This window comes from Neoarius graeffei, chromosome 28 (genome assembly GCF_027579695.1).
Source record: "Neoarius graeffei isolate fNeoGra1 chromosome 28, fNeoGra1.pri, whole genome shotgun sequence".
Lineage (NCBI taxonomy): Eukaryota > Metazoa > Chordata > Actinopteri > Siluriformes > Ariidae > Neoarius > Neoarius graeffei.
In genome coordinates, this window is record NC_083596.1 from 38,828,552 (window position 1) to 38,856,300 (window position 27,749).

General features: G+C 43.3%; 1 protein-coding gene and 2 long non-coding RNA genes across 3 annotated transcripts in view; all 3 read right to left on the reverse strand.

Annotated features, from left to right (window-relative positions):
* The window catches only part of aspa (aspartoacylase), a 39,570-nt gene extending 26,524 nt beyond the window's left edge, over positions 1-13,046 (reverse strand). Inside the window, exon 1 of the mRNA XM_060913197.1 lies at positions 12,710-13,046. Coding sequence (XP_060769180.1) covers positions 12,710-12,945 — 236 coding nt within the window. The 5' untranslated portion in view covers positions 12,946-13,046. The remainder of the gene's footprint in view (positions 1-12,709) is intronic.
* A 10,690-nt stretch (positions 13,047-23,736) lies between these two features.
* LOC132875546 (uncharacterized) lies at positions 23,737-25,809 on the reverse strand. Its single transcript, XR_009651839.1, has 9 exons — positions 25,794-25,809; positions 25,639-25,683; positions 25,448-25,507; positions 25,309-25,338; positions 25,154-25,198; positions 24,840-25,072; positions 24,528-24,688; positions 23,920-24,029; positions 23,737-23,821 (listed from the first exon to the last, which is right to left on the reverse strand). It is a non-coding gene; the product is annotated as an uncharacterized LOC132875546 (long non-coding RNA).
* Positions 25,810-25,930: 121 nt separating this feature from the next.
* LOC132876068 (uncharacterized) lies at positions 25,931-26,288 on the reverse strand. Its single transcript, XR_009651913.1, has 3 exons — positions 26,217-26,288; positions 26,086-26,130; positions 25,931-25,990 (listed from the first exon to the last, which is right to left on the reverse strand). It is a non-coding gene; the product is annotated as an uncharacterized LOC132876068 (long non-coding RNA).
* Between the last annotated feature and the right edge of the window lie 1,461 nt (positions 26,289-27,749).

A 27,749-nucleotide genomic window follows, 5' to 3' on the forward strand; every position in this document is an offset into this window, starting at 1 on the left:
GACAAATGTTTCAAGTAAAAATACTTCTCATCTCATTATCTCTAGCCGCTTTATCCTGTTCTACAGGGTTGCAGGCCAGCTGGAGCCTATCCCAGCTGACTACGGGCGAAAGGCGGGGTACACCCTGGACAAGTCGCCAGGTCATCACAGGGCTGACACATAGACACAGACAACCATTCACACTCACATTCACACCTACGCTCAATTTAGAGTCGCCAGTTAACCTAACCTGCATGTCTTTGGACTGTGGGGGAAACCGGAGCACCCGGAGGAAACCCACGCGGACACGGGGAGAACATGCAAACTCCGCACAGAAAGGCCCTCGCCGGCCACGGGGCTCGAACCCGGACCTTCTTGCTGTGAGGCGACAGCGCTAACCATTACACCACCGTGCCGCCAGTAAAAATACTTTTATTATAAAAGTTAGATACTTAAGTCATTATGTGCATTGCTTGTCGAATCTTCACATTCAAGACAAGCAAGACCGAATTTTATGTAAGACGTTTTGTTTTTCCACAGGAGAATGTTGTAGCGACTTCCGAGTCTGGGAACACAGCCTTAAAGAGTTTGCTTATGCCCTCATTCGAGCTGTACGAGTGGTGTTCCATAATTGGTTTTAAAATCCAGAGCACCTCTGCCCGAAGTGTCGGGGTTCCACCGACACCCATCATGCCACTGCTCGGCCCTTGTGTTGTTGCTAGCCTTGCCGATGTCGTCTGGCTTGGCTGATGCTGCTGACGTTCGACAGCGGTGCTAGTGCCAACTCCAGGTGCATTCGCAGATTGAACCGTGCAGAACTGAGCGATGGGCTGGTGGCGGTGGAGGGCAGATGCAATGTGCCTTTCGACAAACACAGCATCTTGCTTCAATGTCACTTCCAGGAACCTCCCTGACCCAATCACGATATCTTTCATCTGAAAGCCACTGCTGATTAAAACGACACTTCCCCATGCTGCGATTCGCGGAGTCTCCTCTCCACCACGGACTCCGACGATTGCGCCGGCGCGAAAATGTATGAATATTGTTTCTTTCTTTGCGCATACTCCAAGAAATTCACTGATGTTACGCAAAACCCACGTTTTCACATTGTAGAATACTATGAGTAAATTTAAGACCTTTGTTTAAAAAATTAAGACTTGGGCAAAGCAATTTAAGACTTTTTAAGGCCTTAATTTTGGAATATTAAATTTAAGACTTTTTAAAGACTTTTAAGACCCCGCGGCTACCATGTTAATTGTCATGTCTGGACAGGAGAAAGAAAAATTAATCGGAAAGAATCTTGAGTCAGAGTCGGTGTGCGAGAATAAACACATCGACGCCACAATTTAGGCCAAGTTTACATTAGACCGTATCTGTCTCGTTTTCTTCGCGGATGCACTGTCCGTTTACATTAAAACGCCTGGAAACGCCGGGAAACGGGAATCCGCCAGGGTCCAGGTATTCAATCCAGATCGTGTCAGCTCCGGTGCTGTGTAAACATTGAGAATACGCGGATACGCTGTGCTGAGCTCTAGCTGGTGTCGTCATTGGACAACGTCACTGTGACATCCACCTTCCTGATTCGCTGGCGTTGGTCATGTGACGCGACTGCTGAAAAACGGCGCGGACTTCCGCCTTGTATCACCTTTCATTAAAGAGTATAAAAGTATGAAAATACTGCAAATACTGATGCAAATATTGTGTAGTTATGATTGTCTTTAGGCTTGCCATCCTTCCACTTGCAAGTGGTAAGTGATATGCGCTGGGATCACACAGCGGCTCAGTCCCGAATCACAGCTTGTGCACTTCACTCGCACGCTCTGTGAGCTGCGCAGGGCCGGAGTGCGCACCCTCCAGAGGGCACTCGCTGTTCAGGGCGGAGTGATTTGGAGCGCAGGATGCCTGCGGAGCCGAGCGTATCCGTGTATTAGTGTTGCTGTGTGCATGCAAATCGTGTATTGGCGTTGCTGTGTGCACACTAATCGTTTTAAAAACGTTAATCTGATGATCTGCTGATACGGTCTAATGTAAACATGGGCTTAGATGTGACTTTGACACACACACACACACTAAATGAGAGTTGTGAGCAAATGAGGTGTTTCACGAGCTGTTTCTGGAAACCTCAAAAAGGAGCCATATGGACCATACAATCTCTTTTTTTTTCCTCCCCCATCATGTAAATGAGATGAACAAAACACCCTTCCAGTGTACACTGTTACAACGGGGAGGGGATTGTATTTCAGCGACCAGCGCGCTGAACTGTATTTTAATTACGATGATGGCATTTCATTTAGATCTTACGCTCAGGCTGCTTTCATAAGCACCTACAAATGGATAGTACATTGGGTTATCTTTTTAAATTAAACAAAAAAAAAACCACAACAAAAAGAATCAAAGCTGTATTCCAAGCACATTTGCAAGCGAACAATAAAGCGTTTTAAATGTGTCCATTATTTAGACCTCATACAGCTCCAATAAACTCTCACTCAGGCCCGATTTGCACCGAACAGTACACACAATGATGTTTTAGCCCAGAATTAATGTGTTTTATGTACAGCACTGATGCATATTAATAATAAACAGCATGTTTGTTTAGAATACAATAAATCCTCACAGTATCGACTTGTTTTTTCGTAATAGTGAGATTATTTTTCTTGTAATACTGGATTGTTTTCTTGTAATTACAGCACGTTTGACAAGATATCTCACAATAATGAGATTTTCTCGTCGTAAAGAATTTCTTTTCTTTAAAGGAGAACTAAAGGCAAATTTTTTTACGATCAAAATTTTATTTCTCATTCTATTAAATACAGGAATGCATTTTTGATCGCTATTTTGTCACTGCTATAGCAAGGTATGAGTGTTTTGAAATATATGATATAACATCAGTCCAGCCCTGTGATGACCTGGCGACTTGTCCAGGGTGTACCCCGCCTTTCGCCCGTAGTCAGCTGGGATAGGCTCCAGCTTGCGCGACCCTGTAGAACAGGATAAAGCAGCTAGAGATAATGAGATGAGATGAGACGAGACGAGACGAGACGAGACATCAGTCCATATGTCAAAGCAATGGCTGTAAACGAGATTCGTTGAGACCTGTGCGAGACATCGTAGGACGGAAGTAAAACGTACGGCGGAAATCAAAATGACCGACCCTGTGGCCGAAATCGCTCACTCGTTCACTACTCGTTCATAGGGAGCACTTGCATGTGACGTCACAGCCGATCCAGATTGTGACAGACGCCATCGTGTCGGTCAAACGCCATATTCCGCCTTCTACTTCTACTTCTGCTTTTACTTCTACCTTTTCTTCTGGAAAACCCTACTATATACAATTCTACTACAACGGCTGCGGCTACAAGCTCTCCCTACCTGTGCATGTTTATGTTTTTTGTGTGTATTTTTGCGTGTTGTTCGTCTGTACCGGACTTCAATATCCACTACAACCGTATGGACTTACTGGACATTGGTTTCCAGCAGAAAATGACGGTTTGTAGCGATTTCCATCACATGCACAACATTCCGGACGAGAAAAAAAAAAAAAACATTCCGGACGAGATAGTGAGACCAGCGGGGTCTCCGTGGATTGTTATTGGAAGCAAAGCTAAGGAGGCGGCGCCGGGAGTGGAAGCAAAAGCGAGGCTGCAGGCAGAGCCGGCCTGTTGACTAAGCTCAGAAAACAGCCACTCAAACCTCCACTGCTAAGCCTCTACCTCTCCAACGCCAGGTAAACAAGACGGATGATTTGAAATTACAGCTGGAATTTACCTTATTCTATTCTATAATCGGCTGGTCAGTGCTATACTCAATACTTAAGTGACTTACCCGTCCAGTGAGGATCATTTTCTTGTTTACAAGATGCCACATCTGAGTCGCTGACAAATCCTGAATTTCTGTAAAGATAACTGTCCAGAGATTTATAAGCACGCAGTGCTTCACCACTGAACAGCGAGGGAAAGTTGATGAGGTAATTATACACGTCCGGGTATTCCACCTCTGGCAGTTCCATATCCACTGACACGGTCGTGAAAACTCCGTCCGGAAAGCCATAAGGGTCAATAATCTGTAGATCGTTTATTTTATACATATATCTAGTTATCTGTTCATTAGAAAAATGAGCCGTGTAGTCCGTCGGTTGAAATTGATCCATTCTGTACACGAGTGCAGCAGTATTCAGCGGTGTTTTTTACCGAAAAGATGGCGGCTATGTGCTTTCCGGTCACGTGACTGCAAGATCTCTATACAGGGAATCTATATAGTGAGCTCAGTGGTAAAATGAAAAAATGCTTTCGGACACTACTCCGTAGCGCTGGCATTTACGTCATTACTGTCGCACAATTAAAACGTGCCAGATCAGTCGGCTGGTGGGTTTTCAAAATAATAAATACATGCATGTGTTTTTGTGATAAATCCATATTATACCAAGCACATTTCCTACAGTAATCAATACAGAGTACCTGCATCTTTCAGTTCTTTTAAATCAAAGCTGAATACTTTCTTCTTTGCCGCTGCCTTTTATTAAATCAAATTTGAGACTTTTAATTTGATTTCTTTCAGCGTGACCGCAATGCATGATGGGATATATTGCTTTGGCTAGTGACCATCGGTTGTACACTACTTTTCGTGATGCACTGTCGGATACTTTGAGTGCACTATATAGTGAGTAGGGAGTGATTTCGGACACGGGTTGCGTGACACAAAGACACGCACGCGCCCTCTTTTGAATGCTGATGTGATCAAGCTGGAAGTTTTGTTTGTTTTTATAGCAATCAGGAAAGTTTGAAAAAAGTAGGCAGTAATCGTCATTGAAACTCGTTTTTGTGCAATACTTCGTTTGGAAAACAGTTTTCAAAATGGCGGCACTGACACCTGGCTGACGCTTCACGTGTCGAAGTCTCGCACAAGTCTCGTGAAGATCGCGGGGATACGTGACGCCTGCCGTGGACCAAAAGAACTAAATTCAACATGGCTAAAAACCGAATAGGCCGATAAGTATAATATTTAATTGCAATTAGTTGCCAATACGAGTCACGATATAAGGTTACTAAAACCGAAAACGTAATCGAATAACATGTTAATTAAGAAATAAAGCAAGTTTAAAAATGACTTCAGTTCCCCTTTAAAAACAAGACGCTTTCTCATAAAGGTCTTTAGTATAAATACGAAGGTGATTAGAGAAAATTGCACACACTGATTGGTCAAGAAATTTGGACTTATTTCTTGATAATCACCTCGAGCGACTCGGCAAACTTTGCGGCCAATCGCTTCGTCACTGTAAGTGAGGAAGAATTAGAAATTCTGAAAGAAAATGCTGTTCCTAAAAGCACTAAAGATGCTCTGAAGTTTGGTCTCAAACTATTCAAAGATAAGGCGGAATTGCGATTTATTTTGTCCATTACAAAACAATGTATTTTATGTGACTCCGCATAGATACGTGACAAGTGTGCGCTGCACCGTTATTACATTTGCATGCTGCTTTTGAAGTTTGAAATAAATTATTTTTTAATATGATTTTTACATTTTTAAAAAATAATCACCTGTGAATTTATACTAAAACAATTATCCACCTCAGTCTCAGTACATATCAGTGAATAATAACCTTGACTTCGTCTCTGTTATTATTCACCGATATTCACTTCGCCTACGGCAAACAATTGTTAATTACACACGCAGAGTGATTTGTCATTCCGATTTTTTCGCCGAACAATAAATATTTTTGAACAATGAACATAAACGAAGACTTCGTGATTTTTTTTTTTTTTGCAATTTTTCTAACATGTCATCCACGAATGGAACGCAGTCAACCGATGAGGGTGTACAGTACGCTGTGGAAACGTCAACACACTGCTCCAGGCGTGATGGAGTCTCATTCAGTTTGTGTCTCAAAACACAGCGCTGTTTGACAAGGGCAACAAAAATGATAAAGATATTAATGACTTATTAACGACGCAATGTCTGGGGAAAAAAAATAGGAGGAGCTTGTGAATGAAAATGGTGCACACTCTGTGGTCCGTGACCTACTTTGTGATGGGGTGAAGAAGTTTATCAGGGTCAGCAAATCCTGAAGCAATCGTCATGCGATTATTTTTGTGGAACGGTTGCAGAATCATACGGAAGCCACGAGAGGCCCTTCATGTAATCTTTTTTTATTCACCTTGTTATCCTGAGATAACGACATAATTAATTCAGGATCTCGAGAAAACAACACAACTAATTCGAGATCTCGAGAAAACAAAACCGTTATTTCGAGATCTCGAGAAAACAAAACAATTATTTCGTGATCTCGAGAAAACAAAACAATTATTTCATGATGTCAGCTGGATCACTGTATCTCCGTCGGTAGAGACGAAGCCGGGCCAGTCTTCTGCGGAGGTGCTGCGGACTAATTTTGAAATTATCCCTTATTAAAAGACTTAATGCAATCTCTCCCTGCGTCAACCCCTGATCAAAATATTGCCTTATTAGGTGATCGATTATTCCAGACATTCTAATGACCAAAGTTGCGTCTATACAGAATGAGAAATAGCCCCAAAGTCAGCGTATCACAAGTCTCTTGGCGCACCTGAATGAACCATTTCTCAGTTGTTTACTCGAGATCATGGAATAATTGTTTTGTTTTCTCGAGATCTCGAAATAACAGTTTTGTTTTCTCGAGATCTCGAATTAGTTGTGTTGTTTTCTCGAGATCCTGAATTAATTATGTCGTTATCTCGGAATAACGGTTTTGTTTTCTCGAGATCTCGAATTAGTTGTGTTGTTTTCTCGAGATCCTGAATTAATTATGTCGTTATCTCGGGATAACAAGGTGAATAAAAAAGGATTATATGAAGGGCCTCTCTCGGCTTCCGTAGAATCACGTCATGTTTAACGTGAATATTATTGCATTAAATTAGAAAAAGTATTCATGCTGTATGTGTAAAGAGCTTAATAGCGAGCCGTTTTCTCTTAATAACAGCATATTTGTTTGTAATAACATGGTGATCAGGATTCTAACAAGACCAAAACATCAGTGTAACGGCACCAGTCATAACGGCCGAGGGTTCGGGGGCCGCACCCGTGGCCCATGAACCCATGTTTCAGTTTTCTGAAAGGATTAAAGATTCGTTTTGTGTTAAACGTGCGCCGAAAACGAACCACATCACGGCCTACAAAAGCATATTGAGGTCTGTAAACGTTTTATTCCAAGAGAAAGCTTGCAATGAAGTTGTCTGTGCTTTAGAGCTAGCGATAACATTACAAACGTAGCTATGCAGTCTGGTTAGTCAAATGGCTTTCTATGGATTTGCTCGCCAAGTTGCCGTCGCCTTGTCCACGGCTAACGTTAACACATAGCTAGTTAACTTGGACACCGTTAGTTAGCATGCAAAAACGGAGTTACGCCAACATGAATAACGTTAACTTATCTGAAATCCTTTCAGAAATGTGTTTTAGTATAATCTTGCCAAATAAACAATCTAGAAAAGAAAGATTTCTACGAGTGGTATGATTTCGAGCTTGAAAAGAGTTTGCTAGCATGTCAGGTGAAGTTTCACTGACTAGCTAGCTTAACATTAAACCACCATGATGGCACAGCATGCGTTCATTTTGTGAATTCACATTTCTGTCTTTGGTAACGGCGTTAGGTTTTGTAAGCGTTGCGGCAATAATACATCCATGCGTTGACGGGAAATGCACTTTTAATACTTAAGTATTTTTAAAAGCAAGTACTTCAGTACTTTAAGTAAAAATTTGACTGGACAACTTTCACTTGTATCAGAGTAACATTTAACCAGCGGGATCTGTACTTTGACTTCAGTAATGCATTTGGGTACTCTGTCCACCTCTGCTTTACATAGACAAAGTAAAATCGCTCTAATCAAAAGGAACAATCGATGGAGATAAATTACACAAGGCACAGCGTACTTTGGCTTTTTTTTTAAACCTCCTAGGGCTTAGCGGTCACATGCGTGGACAGCACTTTTTAGAAATTCGGAACAAGAATCCACATATGTGGACATACTTTTTCTCTAAAAGTACATCTTATCAAAAGATGATGCTTAGTTTTTATTCTAATCAGGTTCTAATAAGCCCAAATAGCAAAGAGAAATAAAAAATGCATGTAAAAAAACAGCTTGGGCCTTAGGAGGTTAAAGCTCCACCAATTCACAAGTCATATCACTATTGCACTGCTCCGTTTGAGGTATATGTAACCCAGTGAGTTCTGTCTGGAAACCACTTTCAGCTGCTGGGAGAGTTTCAGTTTGACTCTGGTATGTCCGTAAACGAAACGCGCATAAGTAAACCGAAGTTACTGGGTTACTGGAACGGCATCGCTAATATCTCACCTGGCAAAGCTGACCCACCTTGTTCTCCTTGTGTATCCAAACTCGCTCCGGTTTGTCCTGCTTCTAATCTGGCTGTCCTGGCAGATCTTTCATTTCTCCTGTTGCTTCTTGATACTGCGACATGAGTGTTCTTTCGTCTTGATCTTACGTCCTAAACTGAGTGTTGGTGTCCACTCTGGATTTGTTTTATCGTGTAGGTTTGTTGGTGCTTGTGCAAGGTGAGAAGCAGAGTGTTCGCACTAAAGCTCAATTTAATCAGCAGAAAACATCATTTTGATTAGCAAAGAACTCTTACAAGATATAAAGTGGTCTCACACACACGGGTGTAATTAGGTTTTTCCTCAGTTGACTCCTTACGATGTATGTTTTTGAACCACGGCGCTCTCTGGACAGTTCATCAATTTTGTCACCGTTTTTTTTATCTCATCTCATCTCATTATCTCTAGCCGCTTTATCCTTCTACAGGGTCGCAGGCAAGCTGGAGCCTATCCCAGCTGACTACGGGCGAAAGGCGGGGTACACCCTGGACAAGTCGCCAGGTCATCACAGGGCTGACACATAGACACAGACAACCATTCACACTCACATTCACACCTACGGTCAATTTAGAGTCACCAGTCAACCTAACCTGCATGTCTTTGGACTGTGGGGGAAACCGGAGCACCCGGAGGAAACCCACGCGGACACGGGGAGAACATACAAACTCCACACAGAAAGACCCTCGCCGGCCACGGGGCTCGAACCCAGGACCTTCTTGCTGTGAGGCGACAGCGCTAACCACTACACCACCGTGCCGCCCTCATTTTTTAAATTCTTTTAGGAATTCTGAAGAACCGGTTCTCTTTGTCATGAGTAGCATTATTACCGCGATTATATCCCGCACACAAAGTAGGTATTGTCTTTCTTCAAAGGCAAAGAAATCAAAAGAAAAATCACAAAGCGTTGCAGCAGCTCACACGTGAAATGCTGGTTCCTGGTTGTCCTTTACCATCCAACATGGCCGACTTCCGGGTTGGGACGTCAAGCATGAAGCCACTTGCACACAAAGAAGGTAGAACATTCGCATGGCGGCATGCCGTCGCCGCCGCGTATGGATAACAAAAGGAAATGAAACAAAAAACCATATTTTCAAGATTGGCAAGTCTTTTTATGAGTGTAGCGGCAACTTTTACAGGCGTGTAGAACCCTGGGTGTTATCCCATATAATGAGACGTTTTCTTGTCGCAACAAGATGCTTTTTCATAATGATAATCTGGTTTCTCACGATATCAAATTTTCTCATAATAAAGAGTCGTTGTTGTTTGTAGGAAACAGATGATTTCTCATGACGGTGTTGTTTTCTCTTAATAACAGCATGTTTGCTTGTAAAAACAAGATGATATCTAATAATAACGAGACGTTTTCTTGAAGTAAGATGATGGTTTAAATAATAACGAGATAGTTTCTGGTAGTATGTCGTTTTCTCGTAATAAGGTGTTACTTTATTGTAATGAATCTGCTTTATTTGAAAACAACAATAACAAAAAAAAAAAAAAAACAATCCCAGGATGTTTACCCCTAAGAACGAGTTGTTTTCTCTTCACAACAGCATGTTTGTTTGTAAAAACAAGATGTTATCTCATAATAACGAGATGATTTTTCTTGTAATATCATCAAGTTGCTTTTTTCTTAATAACGAGATGTGTTTTTTCGTGGAGTAAACGGACGCTTTTTTCCTGATAACAAACTTTTTCCTCAGAAACAACAAATAACGAGATACTTTTCTTGTCGTGTTGAGTTTTTTCCCTCCTAATTATTGAATGTTTCCTTGTTTATGAGATAATTATCTCATAATAATGAGTCGTTTTCTTGTAGTAAACAGTTGCTCTTTTTCATAATAACAAAACCCAGGCTGTTTACTCCTAACAGCGAGTTGTTTTCTCATAACAACAGCATGCTTGTTTGTAAAAACAAATTCTCATAATAACGAGAAATGTTCTTGTCGTAAGAAGATGATTTCTCGTAATATGTTTTCTCATCATGAGTTGATTTCTTGGAGTAAACATGCTTTATTTGAAAACAACAAACAAACAAACCCCGGAATGTTTACCGCTAACAGTGAGTTGTTTTTTCTTAACAGCATGTTTGTTGAAACAAGATATTATCTCATAATAACGAAATCTTTTCTTGTAGTAACAAGATGTTTTGTTTCCATACTAACTGTAATAAACTGACACTTTTTTCCGAATAACAAAGTTTTTCCTCACAAACAACAAAACGCTTTTCTCTTAATAACTAGTGCTGTCAAAAATGTCGCGTTATTAACGCATTAACTTGACTCAATTTTAACGGCGATAATTTTTTTATCGCGAGATTAATGCTCTGTGACATGATGCCATGCCCCGCACAGCCAGAGTCCTCTGCCCTCCCCCGAAGAGCCACGGTGCTCGGCTTAGGTTTCGTTTTCCCATCGGCGGCTCCAGCCCCACTTTGCAGTGGCTGTGACAAGACGTGTTATGCTCTGCAATAAAAAAAAAACATTGGTACAACCAGTGTTCGAACTATGCCGATATTTTCGGGGGGTCCCTTTATTCCCTTGGGGGGGTGCTTGCGCTTGTCTCAGAGCGCGGCTCTCCATTGCGCGCTCACTTCGGATATGCAAATGCTTCCCGTTACACACGATTGCTATGTCAATAAACATCATTTTGACAATAATTTAGAGACCCCCCAACATTTCCCAAGTCCCAAGTTTTCAAGGGATCTCATGTCTGTTTCGGGGGATCTCGGATCCCCCGAGTACCCCCGTAGTTCGAACGGTGAGCAAGCCCATTCACTTTTTTATGCTGATAAGAGAATTACAATGGTTTTTCATGTGACAAAAATGTGCGATTAAATCGCGATTAATCGCGAGTTAACTATGATAGTCGCGACATTAATCGCGATTAAATATTTTAATCGCTTGACAGCACTATTAATAACAAAATACTTTTCTTGTCATGTCGAGTTTTTTTTCTTCTCCTAATTATTGAATGTTTCCTTGTTTATGAGAAGACGTTATCTCATAATAATGAGTCGTTTTCTTGTAGTAAACAGTTTCTTTTTTTCATAACAACAAACCCCAGGATGTTTACTCCTAACAGCGAGTTGTTTTGTTAAAACAAGAGATTATCTCATAATAACGAGATCTTTTCTTGGAGGTTTTCTTGTAATATCAAGCTGTTTTCTCGTAATAGTTTTCCCCCCCTTATAAAGTTTCCACAAACAACAAAACCATTACATGTTTGTAGTAAAAAGATGCTTTTTTTTATCATAATAACAAGACGCTTCGATGAGTAAAAGTTCTCTCACACTTGTATTATCGAGTTGTTTTCTCGTCAGTTTTATCATTTGTATGGTTGAATTGTTTTGTTTTTCCTCGGCTGTTTACGGTTTGTTCGTTGTTATTTCAACAGAATATTACACCAAGTGTCATTCTGTCACTTGTTCATTTCGCACTAGAACTTTCTTGTCTAGAAGTTCAGCACTTTGTGTCCCTGAGTTTTGCATTTGTGCGTTTGTACGTCGCTCTGGATAACAGCGTCCGCTAAAGGCCATGTCTCATCTCATCTCATTATCTCAAGCCGCTTTATCCTTCTACAGGGTCGCAGGCAAGCTGGAGCCTATCCCAGCTGACTACGGGCGAAAGGCGGGGTACACCCTGGACAAGTCGCCAGGTCATCGCAGGGCTTATACAGAGACGAACAACCATTCACACTCACATTCACACCTACGGTCAATTTAGAGTCACCAGTTAACCTAACCTGCATGTCTTTGGACTGTAGCGGAAACGGCGAGAACATACAAACTCCACACGGAAAAGCTGTCGCCGGCTGCTGGGCTCGAACCCAGGACCTTCTTGCTGTGAAGCGACAGTGCAAACCACTACGCCACCCTCATCTCATCTCATTATCTGTAGCCGCTTTATCCTGTTCTACAGGGTCGCAGGCAAGCTGGAGCCTATCCCAGCTGACTACGGGCGAAAGGCGGGGTACACCCTGGACAACTCGCCAGGTCATCACAGGGCTGACACATAGACACAGACAACCATTCACACTCACATTCACACCTACGGTCAATTTAGAGTCACCAGTTAACCTAACCTGCATGTCTTTGGACTGTAGCGGAAACAGCGAGAACATACAAACTCCACACGTTAAAGCTGTCGCCGGCTGCTGGGCTCGAACCCAGGACCTTCTTGCTGTGAGGTGAGAGTATGAACCACTACACCACCCTTTTTTCAAACCAAATCACTGTAACAAGACACTTGTGAGGTGTCAGTGAGACAGAGCTGTGTGTAGAACTTTTCTCAGACTAAAGTATCTCGTGGAGGAGGAGGAGGAGTTGATGATGAAGAGGGAGACAGGTGCGCAGAGGTGAGTGCTGGTGTTTACCGCAGGTTCTCCTCTGTGAAGGCTCGGTTCAGGTCCGTGTCGATGTACCTGCAGCATTTCTCCACGGCCCTCGGGTTGCAGATGAAGGGTTGTGTGTTCACCCCGCGCCTCTGGATCTCAGCCCTGTTTCTGCTCCACACGGACACGAGCGCGACGCCGGACATCTCGTTCCCGTGCGTGCCGCCGAACAGCGCCACGCGCCGCGCTTCAGACACACAGCACACGTCACTGCTCATCGCGCGCCGCACCTGCACGAGCTGAAATGCCGGAAGTGGGCTGAAAGTTTCCGGAGGTGTCGGGCAGAGCGCGGTGCGGTGCGGTCCGGTCCGAGTCCGGAGTCACTCCGTCAGCTCGTTATATAACAAGCTTTAAAAGTCCGAGTGGCGCTCGAGGCTTTAACTCCGCCTTCAGGACTATATTAGGCTCGAGTGGGCGGGGCCAAAGAGAACTAACGGCCTCCTGATCAGAGCGCCGGTAAACAAACCGGCTCGCGCCGGGGTTCAGTCTGTCACACACGATCTTAACTTTTATCACGAATACACACCATGTATCTACACTCATTTATGATTTACTTTCTTTCTCTTTTTCTCTCTCTCTCTCTCTCTCTCTCACACACACACACACTTGTATATATCCTTATGAGGACCTGGGGTGAATTCAGCTAAACGAGGACCAAGCAATCTCCATCCATTATCTCTAGCCGCTTTATCCTGTTCTACAGGGTCGCAGGCAAGCTGGAGCCTATCCCAGCTGACTACGGGCGAAAGGCGGGGTACACCCTGGACAAGTCGCCAGGTCATCACAGGGCTGACACATAGACAACCATTCACACTCACATTCACACCTACGGTCAATTTAGAGTCACCAGTTAACCTAACCTGCATGTCTTTGGACTGTGGGGGAAACCGGAGCACCCGGAGGAAACCCACGCGGACACGGGGAGAACATGCAAACTCCGCACAGAAAGGCCGTCGCCGGCCACGGGGCTCGAACCCAGGACCTTCTTGCTGTGAGGCGACAGTGCTAACCACGACACCACCGTGCCGCCCACCAAACAATCTGGCAGTTTAATTAACGTCGCAGGCTGTTTTGGGCTGTTAAACCAAGGTCAAAACTCTTAGAACTGAAAAACTGATAGCTATAACACAGTTTATTAGACTTAGACAACCTTCAGGCGGCACAGTGGTGTAGTAGTTAGCACTGTCGCCTCACAGCGAGAAGGTCCTGGGTTCGAGCCAAGCAGGCGGTGAGGGCCTTTCTATGTGGAGTTTGCATGGTGTCTGTGTGGGTTTCCTCCGGGTGCTCCGGTTTCCCTGCCAGTCCAAAGACATGCAGGTTAGGCTAATTGGTGACTCTAAATTGACCGTAGGTGTGAATGTGAATGGTTGTCTGTGTCTATGTGTCGGCCCTGCGATGACCTGGCGAGTTGTCCAGGGTGTACCCCGCCTTTCACCCGTAGTCAGCTGGGATAGGCTCCAGCTTGCCTGTACCCTGTAGGACAGGATAAGCGGCTACAGATAATGGATGGATGGATGGATGGATGGAGGACCAAACAATCTGGAAGTTTAATTAACGTCGCAGGCTGTTTTGGCCTGTTAAACCAAGGTCAAAACTCCTAGAACTGAAAAACTGATAGCTATAATGCAGTTTATTAGACTTAGACAACCTTTGGTTGGCACGGTGGTGTAGTGGTTAGCACTGCCGCCTCACAGCAAGAAGGTCCTGGGTTTGAGCCCAGTGGCCGACGAGGGCCTTTCTGTGCGGAGTTTGCATGTTCTCCCCATGTCCGCGTGGGTTTCCTCCGGGTGCTCCGGTTTCCCCGACAGTCCAAGACATGCAGGTTAGGTTAACTGGTGACTCTAAATTGACCGTAGGTGTGAATGTGAGTGTGAATGGTTGTCTGTGTCTATGTGTCAGCCCTGCGATGACCTGGCGAGTTGTCCAGGGTGTACCCCGCCTTTCACCCGTAGTCAGCTGGGATAGGCTCCAGCTTGCCTGTACCCTGTAGGACAGGATAAGCGGCTACAGATAATGGATGGATGGATGGATGGATGGATGGAGGACCAAACAATCTGGAAGTTTAATTAACGTCGCAGGCTGTTTTGGCCTGTTAAACCAAGGTCAAAACTCCTAGAACTGAAAAACTGATAGCTATAATGCAGTTTATTAGACTTAGACAACCTTTGGTTGGCACGGTGGTGTAGTGGTTAGCACTGCCGCCTCACAGCAAGAAGGTCCTGGGTTTGAGCCCAGTGGCCGACGAGGGCCTTTCTGTGCGGAGTTTGCATGTTCTCCCCATGTCCGCGTGGGTTTCCTCCGGGTGCTCCGGTTTCCCCGACAGTCCAAGACATGCAGGTTAGGTTAACTGGTGACTCTAAATTGACCGTAGGTGTGAATGTGAGTGTGAATGGTTGTCTGTGTCTATGTGTCAGCCCTGCGATGACCTGGCGACTTGTCCAGGGTGTACCCTGCCTTTCGCCCATAGTCAGCTGGGATAGGCTCCAGCTTGCCTGCGACCCTGTAGAACAGGATAAGCGGCTACAGATAATGGATGGATGGATGGAGGACCAAACAATCTGGCAGTTTAATTAACGTCGCAGGCTGTTTTGGCCTGTTAAACCAAGGTCAAAACTCCTAGAACTGAAAAACTGATAGCTATAACACAATTAATTAGACTTTGCCAACCTTTGGGCGGCACGGTGGTGTAGTGGTTAGCACTGTCACCTCACAGCAAGAAGGTCCTGGGTTTGAGCCCAGTGGCCGACGAGGGCCTTTCTGTGCGGAGTTTGCATGTTCTCCCCATGTCCGCGTGGGTTTCCTAACCTGCATGTCCAAAGACATGCAGGTTAGGCTAACTGGTGTCTCTAAATTGACCGTGAATGGTTGTTTGTCTCTATGTGTCAGCCCTGCGATAACCTGGCGACTTGTCCAGGGTGTACCCCGCCTCTTGCCCATAGTCAGCTGGGATAGGCTCCAGCTTGCTGTCGAACAGGATAAGCGGCTACAGATGGTGGATGGAAATACACTCTCAGAAAATAAAATACATTATACATACAAAAAACATGCATTCTGTTCCCTTCTAGCGGTTTATTGATGGTATGGGATATTGTTATCATATCGCTTATCCTCCATGTATTACCCCGCTGTCTCCAATGTATAATATTGCACGTCAGCGCTCATGTGAAGATTCAATGACAACTTTTCTGCTGCGTACTGTATGCGCACAATTATTTCTTTGTCGGCCGGGAAAGAGAGAAGATGGGGTTAATTCAGTGCTCGGTTTAACCACGAAATAAACTGAAAACTGAAACTAAAGACGCGCTGAACACCAGAAAGGCTACCACAACTTCATTATATATTCTTCACGCATACTTACAAGAGAAAAACATATCAACGGACATAGAAAAACTGGAAAAGAGACACATCAGAGATGTAAAACTTCCGCGCTTGCGAGTGATTGACAGTTTGTACACAAACATGTACCACAAGGTTTGCTTCATTAAAAGTGGAAGATTTAAAGAGAAAGCCTTTCTGGTGTTCAGCATGTCTACCAAAATTTCACTGGATATTCTTCATGCATATTTACAAGAGAAAACCATACCAACAGACATCGAAAAACTGGAAAAGAGAGCAATAGTGGAAATATTGTCAAAGTTCTACTTGGAGGTGAGGAAAAGTGACGGAGACTTTTACAAGAGGACTTCACTCGTGGACTTCACTCAGCAAAGCCCTTTTGTTTTGAACAACTGCAATGTAACAATTAACTACGACCAAAAGTAACTTTGAACTTGAACTGTCAACCTGGATATAGCTTGTACGTAAGTTGGGTTGTTGTTCAGGGTTTTTGGACTTGTACCGTTTTCATTGTTAGAACTTTGACTTTGTACAGTACATTGGATTGACAGAACATTGAATTACATTCGATCAGAATCAGCATTCAATATTGGTAAGTTACCCCCCCGTTCTTAACTTTTTGTAAACTCTATAATTGTTCCATGGATAAGGATAAGGTGGATAAGGTGCCATACCATAAATCAGGGGACCCAGGTTCGATTCCGACCTGAGGTCATTTCCCGATCCCTTGCTGTCTCTCTCCCACTCATTTCCTGTCTCTACACTGTCCTATCCAAATAAAGGTAAAAAAAATAATAATCTTGGCTTTTTTTCATGGTATATCAGATATATTCCATTCAGCTACTCGTCTTCGTTCAATATCATGCTAGCTGAATGGTATATATCTGATATACCACTGAAAGCCAGCCAATATTATTTAATTATTGTACCTTTAGGAGTACAATGGCTTGCCAGTGGGGCAGTACCCACAAAGGTACTTATGTGTACCCTTTAGATACTGCTTGGGAACATACATTACATTACATGGCGTTTAGCAGACGCTAAATGAAAACATCTCATTATTACGAGAAAAGCATCTTGTTACTACAAGAAAAGATCGCATGATTATGAGATAACATCTTGTTTTTACAAACAAACATGCCATTATGACTTTACATTACATTACGTGGCATTTAGCAGACGCTTTTATCCAGAACGATGTACAACGAGTGCAAAAGTCAGGTACACAAAGTGCTGAACTTCTAGACAAGAAAGTTCTAGTGCTGCCACCTGAACAAGTGACAGAATAACACTTGGAGTAATATTTTGTTGATGTACCAATACTCAGCAAACAGCCAAGGAAACAAACCAATCACACAAAGTACAACTAAATGGAGAACTCAAACGATTAACCCCAGGCTAGACAGTACATAGTCTGGGTTGGTCTAGAACGATATGCAGTTACACAGTGGGCAGGGAAGCAGGGGAGAGGAGCAGCCTGAAAAGGTGGGTCTTCACTCTGCACTTGAAGGTGGTCAGGGAATCAGCAGTTCTGACCTCAATGGGAAGGTCATTCCACCAACAGGGAGCCAGGACAGACAGCAGTCTTGAGTGGGCTGGACAGGAGCAGAGAGGAAGAGGTGCCAGGAGACCAGACTTTTTGTCCCTAAAAAGGTACACATAGTTACCGTAAGGACCAATAATGAGCCCTTGGGGTACATTAGTGTAGAGTGTACTTTGGGGGTCAGAAATTGACTCCTACTGTACCCCTGTTTCTGACAGTGTAATGTTGGTAGTGTTGTAGTACTTGAGATCAGTCTTGGTCTCGAAACCGGTCTCAAGCCCACTTTTTGAAGGTCTTGGTTTCATCTCGGAATCCATAGCATTTTATGGTACCTCGGTCTTGTCTCGGTCTCAGACAGAGAACTCGGGATTTTATTTCAAGACCAGTCAAGACCGCAACTGTGTAGATTTCACTAAATTGTCTGTGCATTGTTTGACTTATTTGTTCACATCTTTACTGTGATTGGATGTAAAATTTCCTGCTTCAAATGTGACCAATAACATGATTCATTGCAAATTTGAAAATTTTTGTCCTGTTAAGCTACAGTCACAATACAGCTTGCTTTGCAATGGGTTATTGATGAAAATGAGGTGTTTGGTAGCGATGCTACCCCAAGCTTTGGGAAGTATTCCAAAAAATGGCCTTTCAAAAATAAGAAATAAAAGATTAAAACAGAGCATATTTGCTTGAATCAGGTGAAAAAAAATCTGCCAATGGAACTAGTCAAATTTGACTTGGTAAGATTTCTTAAAGTAAGATGAAAAATCTAACCTGTTTTTAGATGAAATAATTCCAAAATAAGATTGGGGAACTTATTATGCGAGATCTGATTAACCCAAAATAATAAAAATAGTTCTTATAACAAGATCGTACTTCTTACATTTAGCCATTCAAGTCATTTTTATTTATTTAATTTTAAGGGTATTTCACTTAAATTCACAACAAAGTCTTAGCAGTAAAAACTGAATTTAAGATAAATATACTAATATTAGGATTGTTAAATTCTACAACTAAGCATTGCTAGCTTAAAAGATTCTCCTTTTGTGACCTGTAATTAGTAAAATACTCTAGATATGAGACCAGAGACTATCTTGAATCAAGTTGACGACACGTGTAGCATTGCAACAAGTTTATTTTTTTTTCCCATTTCAACATTCAAACATTAAAACATCTCTTAAGATTCCACTTCCCCAGGACCTCAGGCACCAAAAAAATAATAATAATTTTAAAAAAGTCTACGCATTTTGACTTACAGTGCTTACACAACGCCAAAGCAACAGTGCATTTTGGGGGCACTGACTATTCATGTGTACAAGGGGTTTACAAGATCAGGCACAAACAAACAAACAACAAAAAAAAAAACACTGAACTTAACTCCCAGCATTCCAAAAAGACCTCACTAAAACGCCCTCCACTCACTCATAGCCTTTTTGAAGGCACTTGTCTGGTCTAGAGTCTGTACAGCATCTAGGAGCTCACGCTGAATGACTGAGAAAACAGTCGCAGTAAACTTACAGCGGGGCGAATGGGTGACGGCTCGGCGGCATAAGCGTAGAGCCAAAGCTACCGCTGAGGCTCGCCCACGGGAGCACCACTCCTCTCCGCGTCACGTGCCGAACAGGTTTGCTCTCCTTAGTGATGCACCCACTGAGAAACCTGAAAGAGCTCTGGTTATAGGGGACTCTATCATACGGCATGTGAAATTAGCTCAGCCTTTAGGGGCACCAGCAGCTTTAGTCAGGTGTATACCGGGAGCCAGGGCGCCGGACATAGCAGGTAATCTTAGGGTCCTAGGCAAGCACAGGTTCTCAAAGATAGTTATCCATGCAGGAGCTAATGATATTCGCCTTCGTCAGTCTGAGGTTACTAAGAGTAACTTTGTAGAGGTGTTTAAATTAGCGAAGGCGATGTCCGATGCTGTAGTATGCTCTGGCCCCATCCCAGTGCGGCGTGGCGATGTAGCTTACAGCAGGTTATGGTCGCTGAACTGCTGGCTGTCCAGGTGGTGCTCTGAAAACAGTGTGGGCTTTATAGATAATTGGGCTAATTTTGAGGGCACTGCTGGCCTGTTAGGGCGGGACGGTATCCATCCCACTCGGGAAGGTGCTGCTCTCATTTCCTGCAGCATAGGTCATAGTCTCAGAACAGGCCTAGTTAATTTCTGACAATCCAGAGCCAAGGCCAGGGAGCAGACGAACAGGCTAAACTGACTGTCTGCTAGCTGCAGAGTCGCCACTCAGGGTCCACTACATCGAGACCGTGTCTGTTCCCTGAGCTCAACAAAAAGGTAGAAATTTTCAGAGAGTTTGTTCCAGTAACCTAATCAATATAAAATTAGATCATACTGACTGTACAGCTGCTGCCAGCACCTTTGATCTAAAGGTGGGGCTATTAAATATTAGATCTCTTACATCTAAAGTGCTAATGGTTAATGAACTCATTACTGATCAGGAGTTTAATGTACTTTGTTTAACTGAAACATGTATTAAGCCAAATGAATATATAGCATTAAATGAAGCGAGTCCTCCTGGATACAGTTATATACACCAGCCTCGTCTAACTGGCAGAGGAGGAGGCGTTGTGGTTATTTATAACGATTATCTAGGTGTAACACAAAAACCTGGTTATAAATTTAATACATTTGAAGTTCTTCATACTCATATAATGTATGTAGCCTCGAAAACTAAGTCTACCCAGTTAATTCCATTGCTTATTATTTACAGGCCCCCGGGGCCATATTCTGAGTTTCTTTCTGAATTTGCAGATTTTATCTCAGATCTGGTTATTTCCTTAGACAAAGCTTTAGTTGTCGGAGATTTTAATATCCACTTCGATAACCCAGAAGACCCTTTAAAAACAGCGTTTGTGTCCATCTTAGATTCAGTCGGGATCAATCAGAATGTCATAGGACCGACCCATAATGGTGGTCACACCCTTGATCTAATACTAACATTCAGATTAAACGTAGACAATATAGTCATACTTCCACAGTCTGAAGTTATCTCAGATCATTATCTCATCTCATTCAAACTATGTCTGAGTAATAATATATGCACCTCACCACACTACTGTATTAAACGTACTTTCACGTCAACTACTGCACAGAGCTTTATAAATGATCTCCCAGAGTTGTCAACTTTGATTGGGTCACTGTCAGCCCCTGCACAACTTGATCAGGCAACTGAATGCTTAGAGTCAACATTCCGCCATACTTTAGATAATGTAGCTCCTCTAAAAAGGAAAATGGTCAGAGACAAAAAATTAGCACCCTGGTATAATGATGACACTCGCACATTAAAACAGACCACTCGAAAATTGGAACGTAAATGGCGTCAAACAAAATTGGTAGTGTTCAAATTAGCTTGGAAGGAGAGCTTCCTGAAGTATAGAAAAGCTCTTAGTGCTGCAAGATCAACATATTTCTCCTCCCTAATAGAAGATAACAAAAATAATCCTAGATTCCTATTTAATACTGTAGCAAAATTAACCAGGAATAAGTCCACTATCGACACATGCACACCTGCAGTATGTAGTAGCAACGACTTCATGAATTTTTTTAATGACAAAATTGAGAATATCTCATCTCATTATCTCTAGCCGCTTTATCCTTCTACAGGGTCGCGGGCAAGCTGGAGCCTATCCCAGCTGACTACGGACGAAAGGCGGGGTACACCCTGGACAAGTCGCCAGGTCATCACAGGGCTGACACATAGACACAGACAACCATTCACACTCACATTCACACCTACGCTCAATTTAGAGTCACCAGTTAACCTAACCTGCATGTCTTTGGACTGTGGGGGAAACCGGAGCACCCGGAGGAAACCCACGCAGACACGAGGAGAACATGCAAACTCCACACAGAAAGGCCCTCGCCGGCCCCGGGGCTCGAACCCAGGACCTTCTTGCTGTGAGGCGACAGCGCTAACCACTACACCACCGTGCCGCCAAAATTGAGAATATCTGAAAAAAAATTCAAACTACTAATTTAAGGTCAGACAATGAAAGTGACCTTGTAGTTAACTATATAACTGTATCAGATCATCAGTTAGAATGTTTTACTCCCCTTAAAGAAACTGAACTACTTTCATTAATCTCTACATCAAAAGCCTCAACTTGTGTACTAGATCCCTTACCTACACGTCTATTCAAACAGATAATGCCTGGAGTAATTGAACCGCTTCTAAAAATAATAAATTCTTCTCTTACGATTGGCTATGTACCCAAATCCTTTAAACTAGCAGTTATCAAACCCCTGATTAAAAAACCTGACCTTGATCCCTGTCAGCTGTCCAATTATCGGCCAATATCAAACCTCCCCTTTATCTCTAAGATCCTTGAAAAAGCTGTGGCACAGCAGTTATGCTCATATTTACATAGGAATAACATCCATGAAATGTATCAGTCAGGGTTTAGACCTCATCATAGCACAGAGACAGCACTGGTTAAAGTAGTAAACGACCTACTGTTGGCGTCTGATCAGGGCTGTGTCTCGCTACTTGTGTTGCTTGACCTTAGTGCAGCATTTGATACCATTGATCATTCCATTCTTCTGGATAGACTAGAAAATGTTGTGGGAGTTAAGGGAACGGCCCTCTCCTGGCTCAGGTCTTATCTAACTGATCGTTATCAGTATGTTGATATAAATGGTGATATTTCTAGACATACCGAGGTAAAGTTTGGTGTTCCACAAGGTTCTGTCTTGGGTCCACTGCTTTTTTCTCTATATATGTTACCTCTGGGTGATATTATTCGTAAACATTGTATTAGTTTCCACTGTTATGCTGATGACACACAGTTGTATGTCTCTGCAAAACATGATGAGAGACACTAGCTTAATAGAATTGAGGAATGTGTGAAGGACATTAGACACTGGATGCTTATTAATTTCCTTCTGCTTAACTCTGACAAGACTGAAGTACTTGTGCTAGGACCACATGCAGCTAGAAGTAAGTTTTCTGATTCCACAGTAACTCTGGATGGCCTTTCTGTTTCTTCACGTGCAGCAGTAAAAGACCTCGGAGTGATTATTGACCCCAGTCTTTCATTCAAAACTCACATTGATAACATCACCCGGATAGCTTTCTTTCATCTCAGAAATATTGCAAAGATAAGAAATTTAATGTCATTGCATGACGCAGAAAAATTAGTCCATGCTTTCGTTACCTCCAGGTTGGATTATTGTAATGCCTTACTGTCTGGATGTTCCAATAAGTGCATAAATACCCAGATAGCAAAAGGGTGTTGATTCGACGGGGAATCATCGGCATGTTCTTCGACCATACGCCGTCGAATCATCGTGGATCACCGGCGTTGATTCAACACCGCTTTGCTCATACGAGTTTGCGTTGAAACGACGTTGAAAAGTGGATGGTGGCCGACAGAGAATAGACCCCCTTTCACCCTTTATTCAACTACGGATTTCGGTCGATTTATAGTTTAATTTTCGGCGATGATTCATCCAACTTTACTTCCCGTTTTATGTACAACAGGAAGGCTACAAATTAAGCAAAACAGGCTAAATTAAACTAGCTAACAATAAAGCATCGGGGCTCTTGCCTAGGATGAACACACACATGCATACTTCAACCATGAAAGTGAAACTTAATTTATATCAATGTGCGTAGGCTACGTCCTGTTTTATGTACAACAGGATATAAAAATGCATGCAACAATGCACCTCTCCTAATGTTTGTCAAGCTATCTAATGAGGCATAACTTTTAACATTTATAAGGAACAGAACACATTTGAACAAGTTCTTAGAAACATTCTCATCCCCATTCTCATTATCTCTAGCCGCTTTATCCTTCTACAGGGTCGCAGGCAAGCTGGAGCCTATCCCAGCTGACTACGGGCGAAAGGCGGGGTACACCCTGGACAAGTCGCCAGGTCATCACAGGGCTGACACAGACACAGACAACCATTCACACTCACATTCACACCTACGCTCAATTTAGAGTCACCAGTTAACCTAACCTGCATGTCTTTGGACTGTGGGGGAAACCGGAGCACCCGGAGGAAACCCACGCGGACACGGGGAGAACATGCAAACTCCACACAGAAAGGCCCTCGCCGGCCCCGGGGCTTGAACCAAGGACCTTCTTGCTGTGAGGCGACAGCGCTAACCACTACACCACCGTGCCGCCTCTTAGAAACATTTTATGATTTATTTATAATTTATAATTGTGGCCTATTCCTCCTGCGGCGCAGACACCTGTACATGGAAACAGAAAAACATAACCAAAATTAATTTGATGCAGCATTGATAAAGAAAGTCAGCAGTAGGCTATGGGTTTCTAAATGCCACCCTACCTCACGTCTCCTCATCCCTCCCTCTCTCTCTGGCGCATACTTAAGCCACTTCTTGATTGCGTCACTAAAAGTAGCGTGTGTGCTCCCTGGCAGCTGCTTTTGTAGAGCATCTGAAAGAAAAAGAACAAAACAACATTGAGACTTTGCATGGTGATAATTGTTAAAGTTTGAGTTGTTAAGACTATGCACGTCACACTCTAGTGGTAGGTGGCAAGTAATGGTACTAGTACAGAAAATATATGTAAAAATCAGAAACCATAGATGTGAATCTTGTGACAATTTAAACGGGATTAAAAAAACCCAAAACATTTTAATTTCCCCATTGACACAAAGCGGAAATAGAAATGCCACTACCGGACCGTTCGTCACTCAGTCAGCCTCCCTGGACTTGCCTGCACACCTGCTTTTTCTGAGTAAGGCGCCTGGTGAGTTTCTTAATCCTTTTTAATCCTTTGCATCTTTCACAATATGTTTGTCGTTGTCGTTATAATCGTAATGTTACAGTTAGTGAAGGAGTTATCAAAGAACGTTTAGAAGTAGTGTGCAAGTACTTGCGACAGCTTACTATTTTACCCTCTTTTACAGCTTTGTGCACATGCATAACCTACCAAACAGGACATCATGGATCTTGGTGTCCTTAAACGCAGTTTTTTCCCCCCTTTCCAGCCCAGTTAAATTGGCTGGCCAAGCTGTTGACCAGGAGGCTACGCAGCATCCGCCTCACTGTGACCCCTACGTCGGTTCCTCCACAAAGGGCTAAGGTAGACACCTGATAGAATAAAATGTAGCATGAAGACAATAATGAGAAAGTATTCAGTGTTTATCATTGTTTCATTGATTCACAATGATATTAAGTATTTGTGTTTCTTTTTGCAGGTGTTGCAGATGACTGGAAAGGAAAGGTAAGACTCAATAAGTACCATTAGCTGCTTTTGTTTGGCATCTTCCTTCACCAGGGCCTCTGCTGCCAAAAACTCCTCCATGGTGGAGAGTGGGAGCTTGATTAGGGGCGATGTCTGGGGTGTGTCTTGTCTCCCCATCTCTCTCCTTAGGGCCCTGACCTCTTGCGCCAGCCTTCCTACTTCCCCCTTCAGCTCCCTGTTTTCCTCCCTCAGCTGGCCAAGGAGAGCGATGACTGTGCTGATGCCCATGTCTGTTAAGTAACACCAAACATTAGGACTTTTATTTCATATTGCTGGTCATTTTTGAACAGTGATTACAGTTGATGACTCACCACGCAGCAACTGATTGTTCCCCTGTTGCGATGGCAGAGGTGTGGCTGAAATATCAGAGAGTACAATTTAGTTCACTTCAAGGTGCACCTTAATTTAATTTCTGTTCTAAATTCACAATTTTCATGTTGATTGATTGATTTCCTCTTTGACTTACCATGGAAGCGGTGACGTGGCTGGGGTGAATCTGAAAAATTGTATAGTCAGTTGATCAAAATGCATCTACATAGATATTTGTTTGTCGTTTTGTTGTTTTTTTGTCGTTTTTAGCATAAATAAAGGCAATGCATAGTTACCATGGGTTAGTGGCTGGCTGTGAAGGAAAGGGCCTGGCGGGGTTTCTGAAGACGGTGAATCTGAAAAATAGTAAGCAGTCAGTTTTCCTCCCTCAGCTGGCCAAGGAGAGCTGTTAAGTAACACCAAACATTAGGACTTTTATTTCACATTGCTGGTCATTTATGACCAGTGATTACAGTTGTGGACTCACCACGCAGCAACTGATTGTTCCCCTGTTGCGATGGCAGAGGTGTGGCTGAAATATCAGAGAGTACAATTTAGTTCACTTCAAGGTGCGCCTTAATTTAATTTCTGTTCTAAATTCACAATTTTCATGTTGATTGATTGATTTCCTCTTTGACTTACCATGGAAGCGGTGACATGGCTGGGGTGAATCTGAAAAATTGTATAGTCAGTTGATCAAAACGCATCTACATAGATATTTGTTTGTTGTTTTGTTTTTTTAGTCGTTTATGGCATAAATCAAGGCAATGCATAGTTACCATAGGTTAGTGGCTGGCTGTGAAGGAAAGGGCCTGGCGGGGTTTCTGAAGACGGTGAATCTGAAAAATAGTAAGCAGTCAGTTGATCAAAACATATCTTCACTTACTCATTGGTATTTTAATTTCTGGCATAAATAAAGGAAATGCATAGTTACCATGAGTTAATGGCTGGCTGTGAAGAAACAGGCCTGGCTGGGTGTCTGAAGACGGAAATGAAAGCATTATTATTTCAGACAACTTCTAGGTCTTTAGTAGAACAACAACAACAAGTGGTACAGATAGTCACCTTCATTAAGGGAGGGGAATTGCCACTCGCTGTCCAGCTGAGTGGCGTCAATAGATGGTGGCCTCCTCCCCGTACGGCTTGGTCCTGCCTCCTCCTCGCTGTCCTCCTCCAAATACCTTTTGTTTGGTCTTAAAAACAAACCCAGGACCTTACTGACACAGCTTAAAACACAAACGAAACCGTAATTGAACTTATAACTGCAAGTTGTGATTTAAAAAAGAAAACACTTTTACCGTCTTGGCCCCATCTCACCATCATCCGATTGCAGGTCTGCTGTAAGGTAGCCTTCCTCAAGCGATCGGGTCAGGTAACATCTTGCTTTGGCAAAGGTGCCTGAAAGGGAAGGCAGTCTTAATGAAATTGGCTTAATGCAGTATTGAAGTATTGTCTCATCTCATCTCATTATCTCTAGCCGCTTTATCCTTCTACAGGGTCGCAGGCAAGCTGGAGCCTATCCCAGCTGACTACGGGCGAAAGGCGGGGTACACCCTGGACAAGTTGCCAGGTCATCACAGGGCTGACACATAGACACAGACAACCATTCACACTCACATTCACACCTACGGTCAATTTAGAGTCACCAGTTAACCTAACCTGCATGTCTTTGGACTGTGGGGGAAACCGGAGCACCCGGAGGAAACCCACGCGGACATGGGGAGAACATGCAAACTCCACACAGAAAGGCCCTCGCTGGCCCCGGGGCTCGAACCCAGGACCTTCTTGCTGTGAGGCGACAGCACTAACCACTACACCACCGTGCCGCCCTTGAAGTATTGTCATTGGTTTAATGAAGTAGCTATGCAGCTCACCACAGGTTGCCAGCACCCTTATTTTTTGATGGAATCGCCATCCTTGTCCCGGGGGGGTGCAGTTCATGGCGGCCTTCACAGCTTTGTTTCCGCCAAAGGGTGGCCAGTAGCATCCCACTTCTCCGTCAACATCTACCACCCAGCTGGACGGCACAACTGCTGCACTCCGGTCTTGGAATTCCACAACTTTCCAAATCTGTGCCATCTATAATAAAAAAAATAAAAAAGTACTCCATGGAAAGGATAGTTAGTGCCTGCCATCCAGCTGGAGTACTCCAACTGTCCAGATTCCTTCTAATGCATAAGTAAAGATGTGTTTCTTTGTGTGTGTGTGTGTGTTTTTTTTTTTTCTTCCCATATAGGTTTACGAATGGTGACGAAGAGGGATTGCCGCAAAGGTCTCTCCATCTGGGAACAACACACATTTGCCCTGGACAACCTCAAGCCGGTCACCGTTAAGGCAGCTGTCTATGCCAAATACTCTGTAGCAGCCAATGCTTGTGGAGGGGCAAGGATAGTGGAAATATGACTCCCTCCTCTTGAATTTCATGTAAACCACAAAGACAGAGTCACCATGTTTAATTATGTTTTTCACCATTATGATTTCATTTTTAATCACTAGGCAATCATCGCGGGCGGCACGGTGGTGTAGTGGTTAGCGCTGTCGCCTCACAGCAAGAAGGTCCTGGGTTCGAGCCCCGGGGCCGGCGAGGGCCTTTCTGTG